Source organism: Callorhinchus milii, unplaced genomic scaffold (assembly GCF_018977255.1).
Source record: "Callorhinchus milii isolate IMCB2004 unplaced genomic scaffold, IMCB_Cmil_1.0 Scaffold12, whole genome shotgun sequence".
In the NCBI taxonomy this organism is placed as follows: Eukaryota; Metazoa; Chordata; class Chondrichthyes; order Chimaeriformes; family Callorhinchidae; genus Callorhinchus; species Callorhinchus milii.
Window position 1 is genome coordinate 2,908,021 of NW_024704753.1, and position 19,649 is coordinate 2,927,669.

At 40.3% G+C, this 19,649-nt stretch overlaps 1 protein-coding gene across 2 annotated transcripts in view; it reads left to right on the forward strand.

Annotated features, from left to right (window-relative positions):
- Window positions 1-19,649, forward strand: part of chl1b (cell adhesion molecule L1-like b) — a 141,208-nt gene that overhangs the window by 29,791 nt on the left and 91,768 nt on the right. For both annotated transcript variants that reach the window (XM_042339560.1, XM_042339561.1), the window contains exons 14-17: window positions 3,483-3,648; window positions 4,256-4,380; window positions 17,547-17,648; window positions 18,792-18,989. In XM_042339560.1, the coding sequence (XP_042195494.1) occupies window positions 3,483-3,648; window positions 4,256-4,380; window positions 17,547-17,648; window positions 18,792-18,989 (591 nt within the window). The remainder of the gene's footprint in view (window positions 1-3,482; window positions 3,649-4,255; window positions 4,381-17,546; window positions 17,649-18,791; window positions 18,990-19,649) is intronic.

Here is a 19,649-nt window from a genome sequence, read left to right on the forward strand (position 1 = left end):
CTGACCCACTGCTGTGACTCATTTCTTAGCTAGAACATGTGTTTTTTTGCTTTATTATATTACCAACAGGACTCAATGTTGTGCGGAAGTTGGACCTGCGTATAGCTGTTGTATCGTCCTTCTGTTTTAAGCAGATGGTGTGCTGATTCTAGCTGTCATGTTGATGTATATCACGTAATTCATGTGTGCGTTACTGTTACATAAATATGCTGTATTGCTGTTTGCAAATAGGAATTTATTTTTCCAAAGCATGATTGGCGAGAAAATTCACCCATTCATATTGCTGACCCGGTGTATAGATATTTTTGCAGTATTTTTTTCGGGAAAGTAAGTCCAGAACATGATATCTGGTGATTGAAGATCTGCTGTTACATAAGGTTTATTGTAATGCCTTTGTCTAGTTTTAATGAAACCACATGAATTCTGACATTGTGGGTAAAGGCTTTTAGCACTGTGAGCCATGCAGGTGAGAGAGAATTTTCTTAAATGGGCAAAGCTCTTGAGAATAGGAAGACCCACTTGGCCTACTTATTTATCATTAGCTTGTGCAATTCCGCTCGTGATGTCAGTGGGTGATTTGGACAAAAATGATGACACTTCCAAATTTAAATCACTTCTCCCTCAGCCCCCCCCCCCTCCCCCATTAGTCGAGGATTTATTTGCATTATTTTATTTCTAAAGCCAATTTTCCCAAATCACTTGTTAACACGGAGTGCCAGTTAAATGCGCCACTTGACGTGCGCTAATAGAACCGTGTCCGAATCGATATTCCAAATCCATTTTCAAACCGGAGGAAAACTCCATTTAAACTGTTCGGGTATCAACAGTAAGTGCCGTGTAACGTACACACCACCAGGTGCTGCTGTTGCCTGTCTTATCCATCGAGATCATTGCGACCATTTTAGTCAATTTAAAATTCTGAAACAGTGATAGCAACGACAACAACTTGTGCTCACCCAGCGCCCCTCACCCAGCGTCCCGGAGCAAAAAATAATCGTTGCTTTTTATGTAGTGCCTAGAAACATCGAACCCAAATAGTAAGGATTACCTAAAAGTCTTAAAGGGTTTAATACGTAATTGATGTCAAGTGTAGCCACATTGTTGGTGTTGGCAAATGTGGTGGCTAATCTACACACAGCAGGTCCCACCGACAACTTGCCAATTTATCTGGAGGATTGTTGGCTTGGACAAGGGGAGAAACTCCCTCCTTGTGTCAAGAGGATTGACTCAATTCCGACATTCCCTTGCCAAGCAAGTCAACTTGGAGCCAGTTTAGCTTACCTCCTCCCCAAGGAGGACAATTTATTCCCACTATTTAAATCTCACCAGATATTAAAGGAATGAACAAACAGTTGCTGGGCATATGGTGTTTGTGGATATTTATTTATACAGAGCAGTTTCTTTTCGTTGCCCTTAAAGGTGCCATCTCATGCTGGTGATGAAATTTCCTGGATCATTGTCATTCCTACAGTGATTTGCTCAAGTTCTTCATGGGTGAGCCTAAGCTAAACCTGAACCCTAACTACCTAAGGGGATGTCTGGCATGCTTTTTTCTTTACATGCATTTGAAATATTGCTGTACCCAAATTGGCTGCCACGTTCAGAGTTACAGTGAATCGTTTGACCATGCTTTCCGTCATCTTTCCACTCCCTGCCTCCCCCCTCCACAACACCCAACACCTACCCCTAGCTCAGGTGCCAAACCAGTAGCATTAAGTGGCTCGGGACATCCTCCCGACGTGAAAGGCGCTATGCAACTGTAAATTTTCATTGTGTCTGAAGTGCTTTGAGATGTCCTCCTGGTGTGAAAGTTGGTGTATCAAATGGAAGGATTATTTATTTGTTGGTTATTATTTGAGGTTAGTGATTGACACTGTTGCCCAACAGTGATTTATAGGAGCACCAGCCAGTTGAGCATGTCCTGCCAGTTTATTAGATCATGGATGATTTTGTTTTACTCGGGTGTAGGTTCTGCTGTTTTTTTGCCAGCATCCATTGCCCATCATTAGCTACTCTTTAAACTGCTGTCATCTTTATGGTGATGGGGCTCCTACAACGTTGATCCCTTTTCTCCATATTCTGTATTCTGCCTTCTCAAGGATCTGGCCTATCGCTCTGTTAATTGACTCTGTCTATACTGTACCACCAATGTACAGCATAAATGAGCGTTTATGCAGTAATGACCCACTGCCGGTCAAATATATTCCCTATTTTTAGTTGATATCTCAACCCCCTACTGCCACCCCAATTTTTAAATCATTAAAATTTGCAAACCTGAAGAAAGCTAATTTATCAAAACTCGCTGAAGAGGAAGTGTGTTTTCTGTTGAATTGTCACATAGTCTTTAAACATGATAAAAATAGGTATCTGCACATTTAATTGGTGTCTTTCCAACTGTCTCCCGTTGCTGAGTTTCATACTGAATAACAGGTCGTTAGAGAGATCTTCAGAAAAGCCATTTTGTGCAGTATTTCCCAAGTGGCTATCTGTCATTTTTGTTCTGTTCTCTACATGCATTTGGGATATTGCTGTGCAAGCTGGCTGCCAAGTTGGCCTACAAATGTACTCAGTCACTACACTTTGCAGCGATTCCTTTGACCTTTGAATGCTTTTGGTCGTTCCTTTTTTTTAAAAACAAGCAAAAGCAATTTTTCAATGCATTGTATTTAAATCAACTCCGATGGTTTCTTTTGCCAACAGGACGGTTTGATGATGGGCTAGTTTTATACTGCCTCGCTGTCCCAGTTAACGTGCTTGAAATTGCGTTTGCATTTTAAATGAGATGTTACATTGAACAGATGGCTCCACTTTATAAAGCAATAGCGTCCGAAAGACGACGTAAAGTGATCCTTTGGCCCATGAGCACAATTTTGGCAGTATATGAACACCCTACAGCCTTGTTCCATTTTAATGCCAGTGTGAGTGTGTTAGTTACCCCTCACCCATTCCCCCCCCCCCCAAGGCAGGGCAGGAACTAAAGCAGCTTGAAACAGGTTGGTAATGAAAATAATTGATTGTTAATTATATCATTTAGGGCACCTGTAATTCCCTCTGTACACACGAGGCATAAAGCACCTGTGTTTGCACATGGTTTTCATATGCTGCGTTCACCACAAGTGTTTGAGTGTCTCTCTCCCCATTGTCAGAACCCTCTATTTTCTCTTCACATTTTCGCACTCTGAAGTTGGCTACTAACAATTCTGCAACGTGCAGTAACATTTAGGCCCTGAAGTAAAATACCTGCTGTTTAACTTGCATTTGAAGCTCAAAACGTCCACATGCTTCCCCTTTTTTGAGCTATCTGACTTGAACAATGCAACTGTGTGATGAATGACTCCAGTCGCTGTTTTGATGCAGACATCAGTTGTAACATTTACTGGTCAGAAATTAAACTCTCGGCTCTCATTTATCTCCTCGTGCATCAAGCTAGAGGTCGGGGAAATCATGTCTGCAGCACCTTCACTTATTTGTTTCTCTTTCAGCCGCTACAAGAATTGTGCATCCTCCAGAGGATTTGGTAATAAAGAGGTCCAACACCGCACAATTGAAATGTCACGCTGTGTATGATTCAGCTTTCAAGAGGGACTTTGAATTATCCTGGAAAAAGGATGGGGAAGAAATTTATGTTGATCAAACAGAAAATGACAGGTACGATTGAATATGTTGTTGGACAGCCTAGAATCACTTCCATTCCATTCTCAGTATTAACAGTACCACCAGCAGGTATTTGTAAGATGTGCCGAAACCTGGCCTGTAAATTGAGACTGAATGAAATAATTTTCCGCAATTTTGTATCATCTTAAACGCGAAGACGAAAATGATCTTACAGGCCGAAACGAGGTGGAATTTCAGACCACTGATGTCCACAGCATGTTTGGCATATCTTTTTATATTACGTATGCAGCAAACATTTCCCTGCCAAAAAATCACAGTGTAATACGGTTCAATATCAACACTGTGCTCCTCCGCTCTCTGTGATATGACCAAACTGGCTCCAATGTGAAATGACATTTTCTAATAATGTGATCGGATGGCCAGATAGATCCAGTGAAGGAATCTTTTGGGAAGTTCGTGAGATGGATTAAAGGGGCAAATAGTTCACGCCTGGCTGTTAACTGTATCTTGTTACATATGTATAATTACAGATATATTGTAATATAATATGTATCATATCTAATAATATATATTATACTATGCATATAGATTGAAGAGTTTTCACTGTCAGTGTGCTGCCTATAATTTTGTATCCTTACAGAATATTTATTGAGGACGATATCCTTCAGATCATCAATGTGGATGAAGACGATGAAGGGACGTACACCTGTGTAGCACGAACCCCCCTGGACAGTGTGATGGCTGAAGCGAAACTCACTGTTCTTGGTAAGACACTGAATAACTAATGGCGTCAGTTGTTCTTTCAGATTGTTAATATTCCATTTCCACAACATGCTTGTCAGCAAGGTCTCACCGGCCCAGATATTGAGCGGTATAGTCCACCACTCACAGTAAATTGGCAGCTCTGATTCACTTCATGTGGTGTGGAGTGTTCCATATCAATGGGAATTTTGAATCAACTGTCTCCGTGATCCCTAACAAGGAAGTGAGACAAGAGGATTTGAATCGTAAAACTCATTCCACGGAATTATTATTAGTCTTCAGAGATTCAACAGCAATGTCATTGACTGCAATTAGTTCCCTCTCGGTTCATAGCAATTTCCCAGCACTATTTTACCAGCTACACTCAACATCCCCTCCCCCAAGATATCCTACTAATTGCTTTCTTTTCTGATTATATTTAAATCAATTCTTAGTTCTCGAAGTCACACCTTCCCAGCCTATTCTGCACGATCACCGCAATTGACTTAATGTACTTTCTGAAGTGTTCATTCTGCATTCAATTAAGCAATACCTTGAATAAAAAGTAATAAGTAAAGCTGTGTTAGCAGACCAGTGGGATCTGTCATATCTTCACAGCTAAAAATAGAAATCTTTTCCCATTGGAAAGATATAACAAAATGATGACTATATTTGGAGATGCTTCATCTCTGTGTTATATTTGATGCAGTTAGTGTACCACATAGTGTCCATTAAAACATTTTATCTCGAGCACTAATGCATGCAAAGGGCACTACCATTAGCAGAGATGTTTTAGCCAAGGGACGAAGCATCATTCTTTAAGCTGCTTCGTATGCAATAGCCAAATTAATTTCATTATAGAAGAAGCTTCCTTCTGTAACAAACCTTTCTTTGATCATGGTTGGAGCTTTGCTCTGTTCGGAAATGATGAAGGAGACGTCAAATCGATCTCAATTGTGCGTCTCAGTGTTTGTGAGCTTGGGGCAATTTCTGCCCATTTTCTTCCATGTAGCCTTTGCAAGAATCCCCATTAATAGAATTGACTATGTTCCTTATGTTTTTGGTAATGTGATTTGACTGTAATTATCAATGTAACAAAAAAATGAGCCAGAGGAAACGTGCCAAAGTCTGAAAGGTAATGCAAATTTAAAGGAACTTAGCGTTCAAGCAATTGAGCAGAATTGTACAACTTTTGTACTATCGCGTGCATCTTCCTACAAGACAGTTATGGAATAGTATAAACTGCAAGGGACTCAGAATTGTTTTGAACTCTTTCCCCCCCCACCCACTCACCCCCATCACTTTCATGAAACCTTTCATTGAATCATGCATCACCTCATTTAAGCTCTCGAGTGGATTGTAAGATGCAGAGGAGATTGGTTTGATCGGTAGCTCGCCTAGTTCTCTCGACTGATGGATAGACACTGCATATGGAAAGCTCCCAGAATCCACCCAATTACCTCATTTTAAACCAGAGAGGCAAAGGGTGGTTAAAGGAGGAAAATGAGCATCACAGACTTCCCATGAGAAGTTGTCACTTATTTTGCATTTTTAAAAAAGAAAAGAAAAGCAAAAGTGACTAAGATATCTCCTACACTGAAGGGGTGTCTTTATTTGAATAACAGAAAACTCTTTCACTTGAAACTTATCTTCAAACTAGTGCCAAGTGGAAGATGAATGCCTAGAAGAAAAACATTCCTTGCATTTGATGTCGTTGAAGCATCTCAAAGCACTTCACACAATATACTGTAAAATGAATTGACTATATTTTGTGAGAGTAATATACATCACTAAGCTACATCACCCATCCTTATATGAATACAAATAAAGGTCTGACTTGCGCTGACTGTCCTTTTAAATGCAGAGGCCCAAAATTCTCATGGTCCTACTTTCAAGACCATTGTCTTAAAATATACATTTTGGCAGATTTTTGGAAAATCCTTGAATTCATTCTTACTTTGGGAAGCCACGAAAAGAACGGCTCCCAAATTATGACTTCTCCAAAATTCTCCAAATTCTCCAAAGTTCTGTAGAATAAGGATGGGATTAGGATCGGGTGATTTTTTTCCAAGGATGCCTAACTGGTGGGGTGGGAGGGGGTTGGAAAAAGGCCAAAGGGTAGCGTCTCGCTCTCAGAAAACGCAATTCGCACTTCCCACCCCATTTGGAAACGTCGTAAATGGACCTTGTTGTGAGATTGAAGCTCGAGTCAATTTCATCTGAACCCAACGATTTGTGTTGTTTTTTATATCATACGGTAGTTGTTGGTTATGACAGAGGGACCAATATTAAAGGGCAGCTACACACCGATGAGTTCATCTGTCATAAATCCGGAAGCGTGAATCTGAAACAATATATCAATCCCATCTGAACCTGGAGATGAAACACATCTTTGAAACACAGACCAGCTTTTGTTCTTCTGTGTAATCCATTTGCGCAGTTGGCATTGGTGACGATGGAGATCGTTCCACTTTTGTCAGCCTCTTTCATTGCTGGTGACAGCTGTCATACTGGATGGTGACAGACGGCTGAGTCTTCCGATCAAATAACATGAGTGAAGCTGAAATGCTTTAACACCAAATGATTCTAACTTGTGATATCAGATTGAATATCCCTGGGTGTTCCAGAGATATTGTGCACTTCACATGTGGCTTTCATTAAATTTTTACTTATGGTTATGGTTGCAGTAAACTCAGTGGAGAGCATGGAGTTTAGCATTGTCTGCTCATCTGAAGAGTTAGCTTGCAGAATCGTAGATTTAAATTCGCTCCAATGTCAGAATACCAATCGCAAAAACTGGAGCAGTGTTTTTTTATGTATAAATCATTTCTTACGTTGTCAGACTCCGCCACTGTGAAATGCTCCAGGACCCTACCCCACAGGAATAACGCTATATAAATGCAAGTTATTGTTGTGCATTTGGTAGTATCCCGAACTCTTTTCAATTGTTCTGTTTACGAGCATAATTTGGACATATATGTGGCATCTCCACGGGTGCCAGTCTTCACACCTAATGCTGATTTTAATCATTTTAAAATAATAATAATCCTTGCATTTGATATAGCGCCTCATCACGCCGATGAGACGTCTCAAAGCGCTTTACAGAATATATTGTACAGTGGATTGACTGCGTATTTTGTGGACAAATTTTCTTAGTTCAAAGACATGCAAGTTAATATCGAGTGTAGAACTAGAGATTCGTAGTCAGAGATTAATATATTCCTTTGGTACAAAACTGAGTTGCCTCGCTAAACTACATAAAAGCCACTGGATCATGCAACCTAATGATATTAAACCGATTCATTGGATACATAATGTATGTGGGCAAAGTGCTTCTTGTTTAATGGATGTGGACAAAACGTTTTAGAACCTTAGAAAATGTAATTCAAATCCTGTGGTGACCAATTTGCAATTGGATCAGCTGGTTAGATGGCTTCCCCTTATTCATAAGTTGCTGCACATGGTACATTAGAATTCCATATACTGTATATGTTAAGAGCTTTGAGAAGTCCTCCCAATACAAATAAATGTAAATTGCATTGTATTCTACACTGGTAACTGCAGGACTGGTAAGTTTAATGGCACTTGATTGAGGTGTTCAAAGTAATCGAGGGGATTGACAAGCTAGACAGTGGATGAGTTTTCTCTCTGGTAGAGAGATGCAAAACAAGGAGACATCATCTTAAAATTATAGCTGAGCCAATTAGAAGTAAAGTCCAAATACATTTCTTGAGACTCGTGCTTGTGAAGATCATAAATGTAGATTCAATGGGAATGTTCTAAAAGGGAGCTAGATGCTCGGGAAGTAAAGAGGAGATGAAAGAGTTTGGAGGAAAGGCAGAGAGAAGGGAGTAAAAGATGTCCCACACTCTAATAGCCAGTTGGAACAGGCTCGGTGGGCTGAACAGTTTACTTTTATTCCTCGGTACTTGCTCAGATATGACCGACCTTATCCATTGGGGTTAAGACTGGGAGGGTTGAAGGGAACAAAATGACATTGCATGTTCAATAACAATGGGTTTGCACTGCATTGTCCTTGGAGCCATTTGAACCCCAGGGAAATCCCAATTTCCTTGCATGTCTTACGAGCTTCGTCTACACTACACTAGCTTTGCTTGCAACCAAAGGATCCAATGTGGAATGTAGATTTCAGTATTATTATACTTTATATTATATTATTATACTTTATATTATACTATTATACTTTAGGTTATTATTATACTTTAGTTATATTATTATACTTTATATAACAATAGGAAATCCCCCCAAAATATGTCCGTGGTTTTCTCTGTCCCTACTTTGTTGCAGAATATATTAGTGCAGATGTATCTCTCCAGAGGTGTGCGATTTGCTCTGTTGCTACCTTGTTGCATTTATACCACATATTTTGGGGCTTAATTAAAGTATTTTTTAAAAAATATAGCTCATCAACGATAGGAGATCCTCGAACAAAAATATGCCCACGACACTCACACATGCAAGACCTTTCTGGTGAGGTATAAATCATGTCTCTACGTCAATCGGTTATTGAGATCGTGACTGATACACCCCCCACACCACCCCCCCTCTCCCCCCCCCCCCCCCCACACACACACACACACGCGCAGACATTGTTGTTTTATTAGTAAGATTTTAGATTGGTAATGATTTATTGAGCCTCAGAAGAGTGAAAGATGATGAAGCCACTTCTTTCTATCAGCCCATGTTGACTTTGGGAATAATCATAATAATAACTGAAATGTCGTTTCATTGTACGGGATATGGAAGAATAAAATTGTTTCCCTTTATTTCTTGTAAAATCGTCAGACCGATGAAAAGTGACAATTTCTTCCACAATAGGTTAATCTACAAAACGCAGTTTTGTCCTGGTATAGTCAGAAACATCAGGCAACACGTCGGAAAAATTAACATTTACCCACAAGCGAAGTGTACCCTTTTACCATTGCAGTAAATGTTTCTACTGTGCAGGCAGGTTTAAGTAGATTGCATCTGAAAGGACTGCAGGGCATGTTGTAGAACAAATAACCCTGTAGAATAGCACATGTTTTTTCAGAATTCGGGCCATATTATTGCAAGTGCACTTTGTGCCTTTTACCAGAAAGGTGGTACAAAATGGAGCAGAAGGGAGTATTTGATTAATCTGGTGCCTGAATTAACTTTTCAAACAGCTTAATGGCGCGGCTTTTTTTTTTATCTCTGGTTAAACTCCAATGCGCACTCTGAGGTCCCCGGTTCTTGTCTCCTGCCAACCTGCACCTAATACTCTTAGAAATTAGGTAAAGGAGGGTGAGTTCCTCCAGGAAGGAAGCATTCTGCATTCTAGTGAAAATTTCCAAATGCACATGTTGAACCGTCAGTCTGGTCTATCTACTCCTAATAATAATAGTAATAATAACATGCCTTGGATTTGGTATAGTGCCTTATCACATCGTTGATGTCTCAAAGCGCTTCACAGAATTTATTGAAAAGTGGATGTAACCATGGTGATAGGATTCTGCATGCCAAAAAAGCTTTTTAAAGATTGGACAAATGTGGCGGGTTATACGGCTTTAGTAACTGAAGCAGATCATTAACTCATTTTTGATTGAGTCATTAATTTAGATCCCATCTGCCTTGTGATTCATCAGGACATTAAGGGATTCCTCCCCCTCTACCTGCCTTTCACTATTTCACAGAAACATGTTCAGTTTTCTCTCCCGGTTACCCTCGCACATATCCCATCCTCATCGCAAATTCAAATGAATTTGCTACTTATCTCATTGCTGCTTGTGGGATTGTGCTGGAGTAAGTAACCTGCCACAATTGTTCACACAATCACATTCAACTTGATTTCCAATTAAGATAATTCTTTGAAGCGCTCCAAGATGTTTCTTTTGTGTTAAAGGCTAAGTGTAAATTTAAGTTGCAGTTTGGAAGTTTAAACACAGAAATTTAGGGGACAGAAGTAGGCCATTTGGTCCATAATGTCAAGAGCAATCCCTTCAGTCCCACTTGCCTGCCCTTTCCCCATATCCCTGCAGCTGACTCTTTTTACGGTATTTGTCCAGTTCCCTCTTGAAGGCCAATATGGATTCTGCCTCAGTCACCACTCCTGGTAAGGTATTCCATATCCTGTGCGTGAAAAAAATCTTAAATTGAGATAGTTTAAGTTTGTGCACTATTATAAATAAAACAGATGATATCTAGACATTTTTATGGAATGTCTGACATTCCCACCATTTTAATAGAAACAAAATGGAAAATTAATTATTACTATCCTTTGCATTTGACGTGGTATGATGAAACAGTGAAATACCTCAAGGCTAACATCTACTGTCGAGTGTAGTGACTGTTTTTATGCAAAGATTGAAAGTAGGTTGAAAGTAAATGTCATGATTTTGATAGCAGTCTCATATTGCATTCCCTTGCGCTGCATCACTTGATTTTGAACTCAGTGCAGCAGAGATCTTGACGTGTAGTTTTTTTTCCCGTAAGATTTGCTGAAATTTCCATATTTTTATACAGTGGAAGGGGGGGCGGTGGGGGGGGGGGGGGGGGAGGGAGATAAACATTGCTCAGACTTATAATTTCCAGTTTTAATTGGACAATCTCAGCCATGTGAGTGCAATGTAGCTTTTCGTCTGGAGATAATGAAAGTGTCATTTTTGATGCTTATCCAAGTGCCGGGAATGACCGCGGATTGAGGAGTTTTGTCAGAAAGCCTCATGTTGACAGTGACTTGTTTACTGTTCTTATCGGCTGCCTGGTTTTATACGTTCAATTCCACAGCAATAGTCAGATCGTGGCTTATTAAAGATGAATCCCAAAATATATATTTATATATAAATATTGTGAATTGTGTGTTGAGCTTAATTTCATGTCATCTTTGCCACCTGCCTCACGTCGTGTCATTCATTTGCGTATACCTTGTGCATTCGTCACATCAACGCTTAATTACGGAAACTCCCTCCTCATCGGCCTTCCCAACTCTTCCCTTCATTAGCTGCAGATCATCCCAAACTCTGCAGCTCGTGTACTCTCACGCACCAGGCTCCGTGACCCCATCACTCCTACCCTCGCCCGACTCCACTGTCTTCCCATTTCTCAGAGGATCGAGTTCAAGATTCTCGCCCTCACTTTTGAGGTCATCCATGGTTTTGCCCCCTCCTACCTCTCTGACCTGCTGACTCCCTACCAACCTGCCCAATCTCTCCGTTCAGCGGACTCCAGTCTGCTCCATGTCTCCCGCCCAACCCACCCTACCATCAGTGGCCAGGCTTTCAGCCTCTCTGCCCCCGCACTCTGGAACTCCATCCCACGGTCCCCCTTCGCCTCGCTTCCTCCCTCGCCTCCTTCAAGGCCGGTCTCAAGACCCTCCTCTTTGATCGTGCCTTCAGTCACCCTCCCCCCTCTCTGCCTTCCCTCACCCCTACCCCACCCTTCCCCCATGCTCGAGTACTGACCCCTGACTGTCCAGCGCCTTGGGACGTCCTCCCGATGTGAAAGGCGCTCTATAAATGTAATTTTATTGTTGTAGTTGAAAATTTGCCTGCTGATTAATAATACAGCATCCCTCTCAAGCATATTCCCATTTCTCAAGCCTGACATTTTTTTTGAATCCTTCCGTTCAAGATATCTGAGCAGATGTTTCAAGCGCTGCCTGAATCTAATATATTACTTTATTACCAGCAAGTCCTTCGAAACCCTCTGCCCTTATCGCATTTCCCAGTTGCGTTATCTATCTTATTAGTTTCAGTAGTACTTTCACAAACATCTGCTGCTTAGTTTTTTTTCAGGAGATATTTCTATCCGTTCTTTTATTATGGCCTTCCCCAAAGTTGAAGTCATGTATCACTTAAATCAAAACTTACCTGAATTCCTATCACAGTAATCGTGGGAACTGAACAATGCCCGCTGTTGTCTACGAAATGTAAAAAAAACATTTTTACTATATCGTGTAACATTTACCGTGTTCTGCAGTTTGTTTCACATTCCTTGCTATGTATTGGCTTGACTCATGTGGCTTCCCTACAGTTATCAACAGCACCAGCTGGTCTGCGTCTGAATATGTGAGAGGCCAAGATCGCGTTTAATTTTATTCAGACCTGCTGTGATCTGCTTTTAATGTATATGTTCAGATTAATACGGATTAGGTTGCTTTGCTAATTGCTTAATAGAATTGATGTTTTGCTGGACTCATTACTAAAAAGAAGGAGTTTGGTGAAGGATCGGGGGCTGTATTTGGGGTCGTCGCCCTGATCTTTCAACTCTAGGACCCGGTTTGCACTCCAGCCCAGACTGACGGAATGCAATGCAAGTCTCGTAATCTATGTGCTCCAATAATAATAATAATCCTTGCATTTATCACGTCTTCGAGACGTCTGAAAGAGCTTCACAGAATATACTGTAAAGTGAATTAACTGTATATTCTGTGGGCAAAACCAAGGGTGCCGTGTGGCATGAAACACGAACCGAAACAACTGTGTTCCTCATGGGCATGGGCTCATGATATAAAACTGCCCCATTAATTCAGCACTGAATTAGCAGTCTCACAGGGGATATGACATGATGACTGATTTCAGAACTAGAATAGTGTGACCAAAGTCAGAAATTTGTGTCTCTGAGGTTGAACTGAGGAATGTTGTTGAGACAGAGCTAGAGAAACTTAGCTCTGCATCCAACCATCCTATAGCAGATGATGTCTGCTGGGCCGCTGCATTCCTGATGTCAAATGCACAAACTCTCTGGGGAAAACGCAGAGTAAGGACCAGACATGCTTCCACAAGCAGAAGCCGAAGAGTCAATTGAGTGCCATCTCCGTGATTGCAACTGGGAGAAGAAATGGAGGAATAGACGCAGAGCCTGTTAGCCATAAAAGAAAAAGTGGCAGAGTTGGAAGCGTGTAGAGATGACTGTATTGCTGATATTATGCCAGCAGTTGCAATAACCATCTGCTGATTCTATTAAACACTGCAAATATGGTATACAACTTTCCAGAGAGATGATTGATAGAATGAATAAACACATAAGCTCGCGCACAATGATGCTCACCCAGAGTCTCGACGCCCCTCAACTGCACAGTGTAACTGCAATTGCGGATCTTATGTTGTGACAACCCCTGCAGCCTTGCAATCTGGTTGTGCAGCGGAGGCTGCAATTTAAAGTACCGTCTTGGGATTAACGGGTGCTTATAGTTGAGGTACTCTTTGGGGAAATGAAAGCGTGTCTTAGGTTAGAGTTTAACATCTGTCTATTTCCTGATGAATCGAATATAAATTCAGCCGGAGATTTGTCTGTTCCGAGTGTTCATCTGGAACAATTTGCGATCCACTCCAGTTATTATGTAATATGCCATGTAAAAACACGCTGTTTGTGTCATGTGTAAACCACACATGTGTGCAAGGGTGAATTACAGGTGCTCTTAATGAGGTCATTCGCAACCAATGATAATTAACGGTTTCTAACTTTAAGATTAATAACTCATTTTCATTAGTTAATTGCATGATTAAGGGCATCACTATATCCCTCTGTGCACAATCCATATGGTTTATACAGTAAACTTTGATAACTCAATCCTGGTTTACCTTGTCATGACCACTTAAGTCATCATGCAAATGCAAGGATTATTATGCTGCCATTATCCTGGCCATATTTATTTATATATTAATACATTACTAACTCGCCACTCCGGATAACCCATCACTGAACCCTTTTCCCTTGGAGTGATGAGTTATCAGGAGTTTACTGGACATGGCACAGAACTGGAGCCTTATATAATAAGAAAAACTATCTTAAGACATGGAATGGACCTAAGCTTCCTTGCCCCTTTGGTCACAGGACAGCACTAGATATTGAACAGTTGCAAGCTTAACATCAGACTGCACCAATGGAACAACAGAACTCTCTTGGAAAAGCAAGGATCCAGCTTTGCATTTCCTTTTTGCTGGCCTACAGCAAAACATATGGAGTCAACACAACGTGAATGAGCTTCGATTGATGTGGCGAGATAGGTTGATTGAATTATCTCCCTATCGACCCAATCAATTGACCGATACTGGTCTTTATCACAGTAAATGAGTTGGCTAAGTGGAAGCAAATGCAAGAATGTGCATTGAAATACTTAATGAATGGTGATATCTCCGTGCTTCCTGTTTGGATACGGCTGAATTGCTATTAGATATAAAACGTTCATGTTGACTGGGAAGGCCTGATTTCCCCCCTCACTTGGTTTCCCTATTTGAAGCCGATTTCTGCCTGCTAAGCAGTTGTATTCTTACTTATATAGCGTAAATTGCAAAACACAGCGAGTAAGATAAATAATTCAGCAATGCAAAGGTAGAGGAGCCTGAAGTTTTTTTTTAATTACAAGGTCTTATCAACTAGAAGTTAATATGGAATCTAATATTGCGCAGGGATTCTTGAGTGTTTTGCAGTTCAACATGTAACCTTAAAGAAGTCCAACAAAGTTGCGACACCGTTCAATTTAAATTTTCTCCTTTTAGTCGCTGCGTAAGTTGCAATCTGCGTACTGTAAATTGCATATTAACATCTCGTAACGCGTCCTGCAAATTATTATTTGTTTTGCGAAGGGCAGCCAATTAATTAAGTCCCAAACTGCATACAAAAGCTGCCATTTTTCTCAGGGAGCTTTATGAAGGAAAAAAATTGTAAAAAGCATAAGTAGGTTATTTATTAGAGTGATGGCATAAGGACTGTGCCAGAGAGCTGTATTGCAAGGGAAGTTCATGAAGGCAGCCCTTGGGCCCATTCAATCTCATCCTTGCATAATGCCCATCCTACTATTCTCACATAACATTGCTCCTCCATGGGAAATAGGAATCCTTACAGATTCACAGTCTCGGTCATGGCAGCAAAAGAAACCAGAAAGAGAAATGTCTTCACTTAGAAGCTTGTTAGGGCTTGGAGTTCATCACAAGAGGATATTGAAGTTGAATTGATAGAATGATTCAAAGGGGAACTGGATAAGCACTTGAGCAATAAAAATATCGAAATATATGAGGGAAAAGATGGAAAATGGGATAAATAATGAATAGTGATAATACAAGAATCAGTTGCACAAACGCAATGGGCCAAATAATCTCCTGCACCAAAAATGTTGATGTTTAACAGAGGGCATATCAGTAAGTGGTTTAAGATGTTGCTGTGCACGTGGGTTATGGAGAATCACTGGGCCCTTCACGCTTCTGTTGGAGCCACCTGAGATCTAGTCAACCAGCTTGTCGATCCTCAAATTAATTTTGCTAAATTGCCTCAGCCTCTCATCGTGAAATGTTAATTCATTGTTAAAGAGCTGTGCGATTTGATTAGTCTAATCCCTCCACTGCTCGGCTGATAGAACCGCAAGCTTGCCCTTCAGTCAAATTCTCCTGGTGTGCAACTCGGCACAGTAAAACCACAGCAGTGACCTGATACCGTGATCAGACCCTGGTCATTAGGGAGCCTTTCAATAATAACATTGCGCTGCCAGAATAAGGACGCAACATCTGGATTCGATTAAATATAGTTTCACCTTCTGGAATAGCTTCACTTTCAAGCAACCTCAGGAATAGGTGCAAAATATGCAGCACCTCCACCTCACAATCACTGCCACCTATTTCAAGATGGTGTTTTTTTGTTAGGCGTATGTTGTGTCAATTTTTGCCAACGAAAACAACTCTAGTGTATCAGTAAGTGCCCCTTTCTGGGGCAGAGGAGGGCATTATCTATTAAGACAACACCAGGCTTAAACTATGGCAAACTTTACCCGAGTGCTTTTCCACAGCTGGATATTCCTCTGAAAGTTTGTGCGACCGACAAGATTTGCCCAGTCTCTTAGCAGTGTTAGTTTCAGCCATTGGACGTCAGCGCAATGTATCTAGCTTAGTAAATAGCTTAAGTCGCCAAGAAAATGCAATTTGAAGCCACAGAAATAATTTGTGGAAAGTACTTTATTTTCTTCTGGGAAGATAAAGCATTTCATCACAATAACTGAGCAGGAAAAACTGTCGTTATCTTTCCTAATGTCTGTAGAAATTATCTTTTCTAATGGCTTGAGAAATGAGATAGAATAGATTTATGCCACTGAATAATAGAGTCGATAGAGTCGATAGTGCCTGTCGCGGGATGGATGAATAAACAGGCAGATTTGTTGGGAGAGACAAAGAATTATTATTCTCTCGATTTGAAAAATCAGAGCAACAGAAGTAATGGGGTTGGAAAAAGTGACTGTCTACAATCATCACTAGCATTGACTGAGAGTCACTGATGGGGAATTCTGATTGTAACTGGCCAGCGCATCATAAACAACTAGCTCGACAGGACTTGTGGAGTCCTGTAGCTCAGTGGTTAGAGCACCCACTTTGCAAGCGAGTAGACCTGGTTTCGATTCCCGGGCAGGGCGAAACGTTGGGCAAGTTTCCTTACTCCACGCGCCTCTGTTTACCCAGCATTAAGTAGGAACCTGGTGGTTAGTTGATAAGCGGATCGCTTTTCCGGGGGGAATAAGGCCTTCAAATTAAATAAAAATAATTTGGTCAATCAATCCACCGTGCTTGAAGGGCGCTATATAAATGCAGGTTGTGTTGTTGTTGGTATACGTTGTTGTTGAGACAAGTCAGCTAACCTCAGCAGCGAACAGGCAAGCTGGAATTGGAGCCAGCGTCCATGTATATTATAACAAGGGGGCCTAAATTTATGGACCCCCAAAACACAGGGTCACACGGTATTTTGATAATTAAAACATTTGCTGTTTTCCCATCTCTGATTTGTTTTCTCTCCACCACATTCCAAATCTTTCCGAAAGCAATTCTTCTGCAAAATACACAAGTTAATTTGGACTGGTGGCTATATTCCTTTCCACCGGTTTGTGTCGATTGAAAATGATGCCATCAATGCACAAGACACAATATTGATCCCTGTAAAACTGAATAATTAGGTTAAGAACATGACCCAATCAGTGCCACAGGTACAACTATATGAATCACCCAAAACATGCACAAGCATTGATTTTTTTGTGGTGGTTTTATCAGTGCTTCTTCACCATCAGCCAGACAACTGACCGTGTTTTTTTTCATTATCTTGTAATGGTATCCATTTGTGATTCATTTATCCTTGGGCAAAACACACAGATTATTTTAGCACGTTTCATTTCAATTTTGAAAATGATGGTGCATTTGCAAGAATTACTAACATTTTAATTTACTTTTTATTAGATATTCCAGAATCACCAGAAGGTTTGGAGTTGTCAGATTCACAGGATAGGAGCATTAGGCTAACGTGGAAACCAGGCAATAGCCGTAACAGCCCCATAACTGGTACGTACCCATTGTTTCGTAAATTGCTTTTCCTGCCCGCAACTTTCTTTCATTTTGTTGTTTCACTCATTTTTTTTGTTTTCAAAGTGGTGCTTGAGGAGAGCAATCGGGTGGCACATAGCCGGGATGCTCTTTCATCACCTCTGGGGCTTGGATTCGATTCCAGGCCAGACAAATGGGATGAAAAAGCCTCTTATTGTTGGCCCTCAGGGTCCAAATTGAGATGGATCTGGCCAGCTTCAACCCAACCCTCTGTGAGGTCTTTGATTATAATTGAGCACCAACTAACACAAAATTAGCAATCGCATTCAACAAAGACTTTTATGGGAAACGTGGCTGAATGTGTGTTTGTATGTGTTCTCTCTCTCTCTCTACCTCTACCAGTATTTATTTTCTATGTTGCTCTCGCTCTCTTTCTCTCCTATATAAATCTTGCTTTATACTTCATATCACTATCCTCCTAGGAGAGCCTTTGTGGTGAACTGCAATATTGTAATGCACCAAAAGTTTGTTCAAAAACATTAAATTACATTGTGTTGGACTTCCTCACCTGCCTTCAAGGCTATAAAAATTAAATGGATTATATTTCACCCTCCAGTTTTAAATAAGTGTTTTTTTAGGAGATGGCAAAAAGATAATCGTTCAAAAAAAAAGATTCAATAATGCAAAAATTATTTCCATGATGTAGTGATTTATTTTAATGTAACTTTAGAAGGAACATCTGATTGATCAGCAGGCTGATGATTTTTGTTAAATTTATGTAAAATAAAATGATGATCAGTTCTTTGTATGCGAACAAAGGCTTCAGAATTGTACCAAAGTTGTTTTTAATTAAACTATCAATCGAGTAAAAGTGTAGAAAAGGTGAACTGTTAAATGTCAGTTGTTTTAAGAAGTAATTTCAATGGCTCAATTCAAGCATTGGCTGTTGGTAGTCGGCACATCTACTAATTACATCAGAGCTGTAACGAGAAGACAAATTCTAGGAATTTTGCAAAACTTTGCCAATGCACTAAAAGAACCAAATATCGATTTGTCATAGTTGTTCCATCCATTTCTTTGCGATTTATTTCTGATCTGCGAGACAAGTTATTGATGCAAATAGACTAATGTTTGAAACAAACACCTGGCTCTTGCTTTCAGAATTTATTGTGGAGTATGAAGATAATCTGTTTGAGGCTGGAAGGTGGCACCCGAGGACAACAGTCAGTGGAAATGAAACCTCCGTTCTATTGCACCTCTCCCCTTACATGAACTATCAGTTTCGTGTTTCAGCATTAAATAGAGTGGGTAAAAGCAAGCCGAGTGCACCTTCCAAAAGATACCTTACAAAATCTGCAGGTAAGTGAATGAGTCCTTGACTTATGATTATAATAATAATAAATACTAATCCTTGCATTTGATATATGGTCTTATCACTTCGTTGAGACGTCTCAAAGTACTTCACAGAATATACTGTAAAGTGGTTTTAACCGTGTATTTTGTGGGAGAAACACGGCAGCCGGTTTGCTCACAGGCAATATCCTTCAATGTATCTCTACTAAAATATCACAATTACCACAAAATAAATCACTGGGGAAATTTCCATCCTGGTCTAGATTGACTTTATTTATGCAGCATTGCAGAGCATCCAAATCCAATCGTAATTTTTAAGCTAGTTTACTGCAAGTTATTTTATGAAACATGAAAGGTGCTATATAAATGTAAATTTGTATTGTATTGGCTTGAAACTTCAGAAAGCCAGCTTCAAAGTTTGGACAGAATTGAACAATTTGCCAGATTGTGTACTCTGAAGTGCAAAGAAAATTTATGGAGTAAAATCTAACTTGGATTTTCTCCATCATAACTTTACATTAACTGATGTTTTATGATGTTTTAGCATCACTTTTATAGGTGTCCTAGGGATTGAAACTGCTGGACTGTATACTTCAACTCTTTCACTGTTGTATTTCTGCTGTGGTTGCAATTGTAACTCTAATTTCTGCAAATCTGCTTCCCCCT